Source organism: Palaemon carinicauda, chromosome 6, assembly GCF_036898095.1.
Source record: "Palaemon carinicauda isolate YSFRI2023 chromosome 6, ASM3689809v2, whole genome shotgun sequence".
In the NCBI taxonomy this organism is placed as follows: domain Eukaryota; kingdom Metazoa; phylum Arthropoda; class Malacostraca; order Decapoda; family Palaemonidae; genus Palaemon; species Palaemon carinicauda.
In genome coordinates, this window is record NC_090730.1 from 77,424,050 (window position 1) to 77,435,578 (window position 11,529).

An 11,529-nucleotide genomic window follows, 5' to 3' on the forward strand; every position below is an offset into this window, starting at 1 on the left:
GGATAAGGTATACAATAAACTACTAATATTCCTAAATTGCACTGATTGGAAGAAGCTTAATTTAATGAATAAGATTCATAAATGATCTACTTACTACATTTCTTCACAGAGCGAGGTGTTTCAAAAAACTACTAATCACCTAAAATGGCATTGATTAAAGGAAGCCTCATTTAGTGGACAAGATCCCTTGGTAACGTTTCAACGACTCTTCCTCACGGGGAATTGGTTTTCAACAAACCACGAATCATCTATACCTGAACTAATGAAAATAAGCTTCATTTAATTAATACGATTCATAGAAAATAATGTAATTATATTTCTACATAGTCTGAAGGTGTTAAACAAACCACTAATTATTCAAATTGCAAAGATTCCACTAAACTTTCTCACAGCTGAATGATTTTAGACAGACCACTAATCATCCCAAATTTGATTGAAAGAAGCTTCATTTACTCTATTAGATCACTAAGTAACAAACCGACTACGCTTCCTCAGAGTAGGATGGGTTTCAACAAACCACCAAACATCTAAAATTACATAGATTCAAATTACCCTTTTTTTTTAGTAGATAAGATCCCCAGGTAACCTTCCCACTACACTCCTTCTTGATTGAAAGGTTTTAAACGACTAATCATCCAAAATTGCACTCATTTTCTGGATAAGATCCACAAAATTTCATTTACTTGATTAGATCACTAAGTAACAAAGCGACTATGCTTCCTCAGAGTAGAATGGGTTTCAACAAACCACCAAACATCTAAAATTAAATAGATTCAAATTAGCTTTATTTACTGAATAATATCCCTAGGTAACGATCCTGCTAAACTTCCTCATGGTTGAAAGGTTAAACAAAAAAGAAAAAAATAACTAATCATCCAAAGTTGTACTGATTGAAAGGAGATACATTTTCTGGATAGCATCACTAAGTAACGTTCCTACTACTCTCCCTCAAGGGTGGGAGGTTTGAAACAAACCACTAATCATCCAAAATTGCACTGATTGGAGGAAGATTCCTTTTCTGGATAAGATCCCCAGGTAAAGCTTTCACTACAATTCATCACAGATGGAAGTTTTTCAAACAAACCGCTAAACATCTGAAATTATACTGATTGAAAAAAAGGTTCACTTTCTGGATAACGTCCCTTGATAAAGTTTCCACTACACTACCTTTCCGCTAATCATCGAAACTTAAAGTTATTGAAAGAAGTTTACTTTTCATGATAAGATCCCTAGGTAAAGTTCCTACTACACTTCCTCTTAAACAAACCGGTAATCACTCAAAATTGCACTGATTAAAAGAATCTTATTTTTTTTAGATACGATCCCTAGGTAACGTTCTCACTGTACTTCCTTACAGTTGGGAGGTTTTAAACAAACCACTAATCATCCCATCCTGCACTGATTGAAAGAAGCTAAAATTTCTGCATAAGAACCCTTGGTAAAGTCCCCACTACACATCCTCGTGGTTGGAAGATTTCAAACAAACCACTAATCATCCAAAATTGGACTGCTTGAAAGGAGCATCATTTCCTGGATGAGATTCCTATGTAACGCCCCAACTTTACTTCCTCATAGTTGGAAGTGAATCGTCCAAAATTGTACTGATTGTATTAAGATTCCTGTTTTGGATAAGATCCCTAGGTAACATTCTCACTACACTTCCTTACGGTTGGAAGGTTTTAAACAAACCATTAATCATCCAAAATTGCACTGATTGGATGACGCTTCATTATCTGGATAAGAACTCTATGTAACACTACTACTACATTTCCTTATGGTCTGAAAGTTTTAAACAAACCACTATTCATCAAAAATTTCACTGATTGAAAGAAGCTCAAATCTCTGGATTACCTGTCCATGAAACGCTCTCACTACACTTCCTCGGTGTTGGAAGGCTTTAAACAAACCATTAATCATCTAAAACGGCACTAATTGAAAGAAGGATCATTTTCTGGATAAGATCCCTAGGTAACACTCCAACTACACTTCCTCATGGTTGGAAGGTTTTAAACAAACCCCTCATCTTCCAACAATGCACTTATGAAAGAAGCTTCATTTTCTGTATAAGACCCTTAGGTAAAGTTCCCACTACATTTCCTTAAGGTTGGAAGGTTTTAAACAAACCACTAATACTCAAAAATTGCACTGATTGAAGGAAGCTTCATTCTTTGGATAAGATTGCTATGAAAGTTCCCACTACACTTCCTCACGGTGGGAAGGTTTTAAACAAACTATTGTTCATCCAAAATTACATTAATTGAAAACTGATTAATTTTCTTGATAAGATCCTTGGGTAACGTTCTCACAACACTTGTTCATGGTTGGAAGGTTTTAAGTAAACCACTAATCCTCCAAAATTGTACTGATTGATAGAAGATTAATGTTTTTGATAACATCACTAGGTAAAGTTCCACCTACACTTCCTTACGGTTCGAAAATTTTAAACAAACCACAAGTTTTCCGTAATTGCACCAATTGAAAGAAACTTCATTATCTGGAAAACATCCCTAGGTAAAGTTCCCACTGCAGTTCCTCAAAGTTGAAAGGTTTTCAACAAACCACTAATCATCCAAAATTGCACTGATTGAAAGAAGTTTCATTTGCTGGATAAGATCCCTAGGTAAAGTTCCCACTGCACTTCCTCAAAGTTGAAAAGTTTTAAACAAACCACTAATGATCTAGAATTTCACTGATTGAAAGAAGCTTCATTTGCTGGATAAGAGCCCCAGGAAAAGTTCCCACTGCACTTCCGTATGGTTGGAAGATTTTAAACAAACAACTAATCATCCAAAATTGCACTGATTGAAAGAAGTTTTATTTTCTGGATAAGATTCCTAGGTAATGGTTCCATCACACATCCTTAAGGTTGGAAGATTTTAAACAAACCACTTACTATCCAAAATTGTACTGATTGAATTGAATTTTTTTCTTTTTTCTTTTTGGATTAGATCCCTAGATAACTTTCCCATTACACTTCCTCAAGGTTGGAGGGTTTTAAACAAAACACTAATCATCCAAAATTACACTGATCAGGAGAAGTTTCCTTTTACAAGATAAGATCTCTATGTAACGCTCCCACTACAATTCCTTATGGTTGGAAGGTTTTAAACAAACCACTAATCATCCAAAATTGCCTTGATTGAGAGACGCTCCCATTTCTGGATAAGATCTCTAGGAAACACTCCAACTACACTTCCTCATAGTTGGAAAGTTTTAAACAAACCATTTATCATCCAAAATTGCAGTGAATGAAAGATTCTTCATTTTTTGGATAATATACCTAGGTAACATTTCCACTATACTTCCTCAGTGTTGGAAGGTTTTAACCCTGGATAGGTATTCTCCTCGGACACCCCTTTAAGGGTATACTCGGTCGCGCGCGACCCTCGACGCAAAAAAAAATTCTTGAAAAATCTGTTTTTGCAGTAACCTCCTTTTTTTTTGACCAAAAAAAAGTTCAATGAATGCTTAAAACTACTGTAAAGATAAATACTACTCATCTGCTGAAAAACTATTTATTATAAATATTTTAAAAAATTAAGTAGAAAAATAAAAAGACCTTACATAAAAATTCATAAAAAAAAATTTATACATATATACACAAATCCTTTTAGGAATTGATTCTTGAATGTTTAGGACACATCTTGATGTATTTTGGATGAAGTCGGACCCATGGAGGTGAAGATCTGAAATGAGAAAAAAAGGGTAACTTTTTTTTGGCCAAAAAAATTTGTCCAAATTTCATGAATTTTTTGGGGTACCCAAATGAAATAGGAAGTGGCTATTTTTTTTAGGAAATAAACATATGTTATCCTAAAATAGAAATATGTAAAAAAAAACTTCATTATTTTGTAAATTACATTTATATCAGGGTCCATATCTAAAGGTCATTTTTTGAGTACTTAGAAATTTCGTAAAAAAAATACATATATTTAATATATAATATGATATTTATTCAGGTAAAAATATACCAAAATATCACATATTCTATAGGGAACAAGAATATATATAGATAGGGCAACTTACGCTTCGGATATGTCCACAAAATGGCCGCCAACCACACTGACTCACTCCCTAATCTGTCACCTGAAATGCAGGAAGGGTATGTCAATTTCAAGGTGTTATTTACTAATCTAATTATTCTTGGATATGCATAAAAATTGTATGGTGGATTGCTGGATGATTGTCAATTATTTCATGACTATAAAATTAGAATTCTGACGCAAAAAAAATTTTTTGAAGGGAAATAAAATCGAAAAAAAAAATGTAAAACAACATAATATTTTAGCTAAAAAAATTTGATGATATTCAATCAAAAAAGAAGTAAACAAAATTTTCCGACAATAAACATCTAAATGAATCATTACTCTGTGATAGTTCCTTAGTAGCCTACGTAGTAATTTTGAAAGAAATGAGAAAAAACGAAAAAGTGGCAATCGCAGGAAAATCGAACACATACCTATATATACGCCATATCTGGCTAAAAATAAAGATAGGCATGGGTAACCAGATCATCTAGAAACACTTTACAACACTATAAAAATATAAGTTTTGCGACACTACTTGCCAATTCCTTACGGTAACATGACTAAGCAAAAAAAAATGCAAAACAAATAAAAAGGGGCACTCGCGGAAAAATGGCCAACATTCTAATATACGGAATTTCAGAAAAAATAAAAATTTCAGCCACGTGCTAGGCAAACCATCAAGGCACATTTTCCGACAAATAAACATCTAAATGAATCATTACTCTGTGATAGTTCCTTAGTACGTAGTAATTTTGAAAGAAATGGGAAAAAACGACAAAATGGCAATCACAGGAAAATCGAACAAATACCTATATATACGCCATATCTGGCTAAAAAAAAAGATAGGCATGGGTAGCCAGATCATCTAGAAACACTTTCCAACACTATAAAAATATAAGTTTTGCGACACTACTTGCCAATTCCTTACGGTAACATGACTAAGCAAAAAAATGCAAAACAAATAAAAAGGGCACTCGCGGAAAAATGGCCAACATTCTAATATACAGCATTTCAGAAAAAAATGATTTCAGCCACGTGCTAGGCAAACCATCATGGAACATTTTCCGACAAATAAACATGTAAATTAATCATTACTCTGTGATAGTTCCTTAGTACGTAGTAATTTTGAAAGAAATGGGAAAAAACGAAAAAATGGCAATCACAGGAAAATCGAACACATACCTATATATACGCCATATCTGGCTGAAAAATAAAGATAGGCATGGGTAGCCAGATCATCTAGAAACACTTTCCAACACTATAAAAATATAAGTTTTGCGACACTACTTGCCAATTCCTTACGGTAACATGACTAAGCAAAAAAATGCAAAACAAATAAAAAGGGGCACTCGCGGAAAAATGGCCAACATACTAATATACGGCATCTCAGATAAAAAAAAAGACATGCACGTGTTAGCCCAACCATCAAGGCACACTTTCTAACAAATAAACATGAAAAAAAATCAATAATATACGGCAATTCCTTACTACGTAGTAAATTTTTACAAATATTGAAAAAAAAACAGAAATTGGCAACCGCAGTTAAATACCCCATATACCAATAACTACGTCGTATCTGACAAAAACAAAGTCACGCATGGGTAGCCAGATCATCTAGAAACACTTTCCAACACTAAAAAAGCAAAAGTTTTACGAAACTATTTGGCAATATCTTACGGAAAAATTACTTGGCAAAAAAATGCAAAACAAATAAAAAGGGCACTCGCGAAAAAATGGCCAACATTCTAAAATACGGGATTTCAGAAAAAAAAAAAATTCCAGCCACGTGCTAGGCAAACCATCAAGGGACATTTTCCGACAAATAAACATGTAAATTAATCATTACTCTGTGATAGTTCCTTAGTACGTAGTAATTTTGAAAGAAATGGGAAAAAAACGAAAAAATGGCAATCACAGGAAAATCGAACACATACCTATATATACGCCATATCTGGCTGAAAAATAAAGATAGGCATGGGTAGCCAGATCATCTAGAAACACTTTCCAACACTATAAAAATATAAGTTTTGCGACACTACTTGCCAATTCCTTACGGTAACATGACTAAGCAAAAAAAAGGCAAAACAAATAAAAAGGGGCACTCGCGGAAAAATGGCCAACATTCTAATATACGGCATCTCAGATAAAAAAAAAAAGACATGCACGTGTTAGCCCAACCATCAAGGCACACTTTCTAACAAATAAACATGAAAAAAAATCAATAATATACGGCAATTCCTTACTAAGTAGTAAATTTTTACAAATATTGAAAAAAAACAGAAATTGGCAACTGCAGTTAAATACCCCATATACCAATAACTACGTCGTATCTGACAAAAACAAAGTCACGCATGGGTAGCCAGATCCTCTAGACACACTTTCCAACACTAAAAAAGCAAAAGTTTTGCGACACTATTTGGCAATATCTTACGGAAAAATGACTTGGCAAAAAAATGAAAGAAAATGAAAAAGGGGCACTCGCGGTAAAATGGTCCTCGTGGTGATGAACGACATTTTAACTAAAAAAAAAATAATGCACATGGTAGCCAAACAATCCACTAAGACTTTCCACAACTGATAACCTATACAAGTTGCACCATTCTACGACAATTTCATAATACGTAATAACTTTGATAATTATGCAAATTACCTTAGAAGGGTAAACTCAGTCGCGCTCGACCCCGACGCGTCTCAGAAATCGGGGAAGGAGTACAGCTACAGCAATGCACATCTGGACACTACTAGAGCGTGTAGGCGAGACACCTACTGCAGGTCGATCACCCACAAATTCAGTCACGGGGGTGAGTCACGTGAAAAAAACTTTTTTTTTGACGCTCGGGGTTGCGGACGACCCACCGTACCGTTCCAGGGACTCAAAAATTGCACCGATTGAAAGGTGCTACAGTTTTTGGTAAAGATCCCTAGGAAACGTCCCCACTACATTTCCTCATGCTTTGAAAGTTTTTAACAAACCACTAATCATTCAAAATTATGATGATTGAAAGAAGCATAATTATTTTGATATGATCCCTCAGTAACATCCCCACAACACTTCCTCACAGGCGGAAGGTTGTGAACAATCCATTAATCAAAAATTGAATTGATGAAAAAAAGATCCATTTTCTGCATACTATCCTTAGGTAACGTTCCCACTACACTTCTTCACGGTTGGAAGTTTTTAAACAAACCACTTATCATCCATAATTGCATTGATTGAGAGAAGTTTTATTATCTAGATAAGATCCCAAGGTAAAGTACCCATTGCACTTCCTCATAGTTGGAAGGTTTTAAACAATCCATTAATCATCCAAAATTGCCTTGATTGAAAGAAGCTTACTAGGTAGCGTTCTCACTACATTTCCTCACAGTTAAAAGGTTTAAAAAAAACACTAACCATCAAAATTTCACTGGTTGAAAGAAGCTTCCTTTTCTGGATAAGATCCCTAGTTAAAGCTCCCACTACACTTCCTCGTGGTTGGAAGGTTTTAAACAAACAACTAACTATCCAAAATTGCACTGATTGAAAAGAGCTTAATTTTCAGCACTTCCTCATGGTTGGAAGGTTTCAAACATACCATTAATCATACAAAATGGCACTGGTTAAAAGAGGCTTCATTTTATTTATAAGTTCCGTAGGTAACGCTCCCACCACACTTCCTCATGGTTGGAAGGTTTTAAAAACCTCTAATCATCCAAAATTGCACTGATTGATAGAAGCTTCATTTTCTCAATATCATCCCTAGGTAATGCTCCCATTACACTCCCTCATGGTTGGAATATTTTAAACGATCCACCAATTATAAAAAACTGCACTGACTGAAAGAAGCTTCCTTTCCTGGATAATATCTGTAGGTGACACTCCCACCAAACTTCCTCATGGTTGAAAGATTCTAAGGCAACCACTAACCATCCAATATTGTACCGATTGAACGGAGGTTCATTTTCTCGATAAGATCCCTAGGTAACACTCCCACTACAATTCTTCATGGTTGGAAGGTTTTAACCAAACCACTAATCATCCAAAATGACACTGATGGAAAGGAGATCCATTTCTTGGCTAAGATCCCTAGGTAACTTTCCTACTACACTTCATCACACTTCAAAGGTTTTAAACAAATCACTAATCATCCAAAACTGCAGTGATTGAAAGAAGCTTGAATTTCTTTATAAGATCCCTTGGTAAAGTTCCCTCTACACTTACTCACCGTTTGAAGGTTTTTACCAAACCACTAATCATCCAAAATTTCACTGATTGGAAGAAGATTCCTTTTTTGGATAAGATCCCTTGGTAAAGTTCTCACTACACTTACTCACTGTTCGAAGGTTTTAAACAAACCACTAATCATTCAAAATTTTGCTGCATGAAAGAAGCTTCATTTCATGGATAAGATCCATAGTTTCCAATACATTTCCCCACGGCTGGAAGGTTTTAAACAAACCGCGAAGCATCCAGATTTGGACAGATTGAAAGAAGCTTTATTTCATAGATAAGATCCTTAGGTAAAGTCCCCACTACACTTCCTCACTATTGGAAGGTTCTAAACAAACGCTTAATCATCCAAAATTGCTTTCATTGAAAGAAGCTTCATTTTCTGAATAAGACTCCTTGGTAACAATCTCACTACACTTACTCATGGTTGGAAGGACTTAAACAAACCGCTAATCATCCACAATTGCAGCAATTGAAAGAAGATTCATATTCTGGATAAGATTCAGAGGGAAAGTTTCCACTAGACTTCCTCGTGGTTGGAAGGTTTTAAATAAACCACTAATCATCCAAAATTGCACTAATTGAAAGAAGCTTCATTTGGTGGATAAGATCCCTAGGTTACTTTGCAAATGCACTCCCTTACAGTGAGATTGTTTTAAACAAACCACTTATCATCCAAAATTGCACTGATTGAAATAAGGTTCATTTTCTGGATAGGATCCTTAAGTGGACGTTCCCAGTACATTTTCTTATGGTTGGAAAGTTTTAAACAAACCACTATCGATCCAAAAATGCAATTATTTAAGTAAGTTTTATTTACTGCATAAGATCCTTACGCAATTATCACATTACAGTTCCTCTTGGATGGATAGTGTTCAACAAACCACTTATCATATAAAATTGAACGATTGAAAAAGATTCAATTAATGAATAAAATCCATAGGCAATCTGCTAACTATACCTCCTCGTTGTAGGATGACTTCAAACAAATCAATAATCAAACAAAATTTCATTGGTTGAAAGACGCTTCATTTACTGGAGAAGATCCCTAGGTAACGATCCTGCTACTCTTCCTCTTGGTGGGATGGTTTTCAACAAAACCATTAATCATCCAACATTGCAGGTGATTGAAAGAAGCTTCATTTACTGGTTAAGATTCCTAGGTAACTTTCCTACCACACTTCCTCCCGGTTGAATGGTTTTAAAGATACCACAAATCATCAAATATTTCACCTAATTGAAAGAAGCTTCTTTTACTGAATAAGATCCCTAGGTAACGTTCCAATTACAATACCTTGTGGCTGGATGGCTTCAAATAAAAAACTTATAGGAGCCATGGTGAACGTTCATTTTACATTTTTTCACGCTTAGTTTGTTTTGTACAAACCATTAATCATCCAAAATTGCACTGATTAAATTATGCTTTATTTACCTGATAAGATTCCTAAGTAACGTTTCTATTACATTTCCTCATGATTGGATGGTTTTCAATAAACCACTATCCCTCCCATATTGGTTCGTTGAAATGCCTTTAATATATGTTGGAAAGTGTTATTCGTTTGCCAAGAGATATTATTTGGTATGATTCCTCTATTGGGTTTCCGGGGCTGTTTTGCCTTCTTATGTTCTACTTATTTCGTTAATCTTTATAGTTATTCTGAAGTATTCCTACTATATAAAACCCCTTATGGACATGTATTTTTGCTCATTTATAATTTCTCAGAGTTGTAGCCTACATGTAAAAGTAATGGAAAGTTTCATTAGGTAATTAAAAAAAGAATAAACAGTAAATTAATAGATATAGGGCCTATTCATTATATGAAAAGAATGCCCAATATACATGAAACAATATTGTGAAATATGAATAAAGAGAACAAAGCAATAACCTTTACTTGGAGTGTCAAAGCTGGTATGAAAGGCAATATTGATGGTTACGACAGAAAAAAATATGCAAAGATAGCAGCTATTTTTCTTTCTTTTTTCTTATTTTCTTTTATATTTTCAAAATTTCTCACATTTTTTGAGCAAGAAAAAAAAATAATCGCCGCTAATAAGCCCAATCAGGTATAATGAGATTTCTTAAAGAACTTTTTCCTGAATATCCCATTTCTCGACATTTCAGATCCTTCGTAAATGTTGCCCTGGAGACCATTGTGTACGCAATATCTTTCGGCTATGAGGGTGATGACTCGCCTTTACTGTCAACGAAAAACACATCAAGATTGTTTTTCTCCGGTAGAAAATGGTTACCGAGTATAGAAGCTCGATATCTACCACAATATTCAATACTTTCTCTCACTGAGAGCTTTTTACATCTTCAATCCGTTCTCTTCTTTGTTTTTTGGTATTTGTTTTCTTTCACCTAAGACAGCTTATTTTTCGTTGATATTTTCTTGTATTTAATTTTCTTTTACTCGTGCTAACCTGGCATTCTATTCTTTTCCTTTGCCTTTGTCTTATTTTTTATTCTTATGTATGTCTTATAGAGTGATAACATTATCTGAATCATTGCCCTGGCTTTGTTTTCGAAAAATGTAGGATGATTAGGCACATTTTATCATAGGCTTTGGCCTATGCAATAAATTGGGCACCTAGTAATTAATAAGTCTTATCCCACAGAGGAATTGGGAAACTATGGAGGTACAGCCTCTTGTGGCTATTCCAAATTTGGCTGCAATAATAACGTCCACAATTAACCTTATCGCAACTTCGTTACCAAACGGTTGCTTTCATATCATAAGGGGAATATGACCTTATCCGTCACATTCTCTGACGTTTTAATTTCTTCTTTTTTAAAATATGATAGTTATTGGCAATTGAAAAGAATTTGCATTGTGAATTGATGTTTAAAGATAGTTCCATATTACAAGACTTTTAATCTTTGCATTTTATGACCACGTACCTCTCTGCCTGTAAATTGATGAAAACGGAAGAAGAAGAAGAAGAAGAAGAAGAAGAAGAAGAAGAAGAAGAAGAAGAAGAAGAAGAAGAAGAAGAAGAAGAAGAAGAAGAAGAAGAAGAAGAAAACACGGAACATGAATAATGAGCTTCAGATCACTGACTCTCCCTCCAGCATAATCTTTTGAGATGCGTTTATTAAGCAGAATAGGGTGATAGGTATCCTCTAGATACCTTATGTGATTGGTGATAATATAAATGACTTATGAAATAAGATAGAGGAAATAATTTTAAGAGTCCAGCATAAATCCACGAATTTATGAAAGCAGAAGGAAAATAGGAGCTAATATCTTTTGATGTCTTTTTCCTGTAAATTGATGCCAACATTATTAT

The 11,529-nt window shown here is 34.5% G+C and overlaps 1 protein-coding gene across 1 annotated transcript in view; it reads left to right on the forward strand.

Moving 5' to 3' along the window:
- Positions 1–11,281, forward strand: part of LOC137643093 (nucleoplasmin-like protein NO29) — a 23,310-nt gene extending 12,029 nt beyond the window's left edge. Inside the window, exons 2-3 of the mRNA XM_068375939.1 lie at positions 10,361–10,491; positions 11,172–11,281. Coding sequence (XP_068232040.1) covers positions 10,361–10,491; positions 11,172–11,281 — 241 coding nt within the window. The remainder of the gene's footprint in view (positions 1–10,360; positions 10,492–11,171) is intronic.
- The last annotated feature ends 248 nt before the right edge of the window (positions 11,282–11,529 follow it).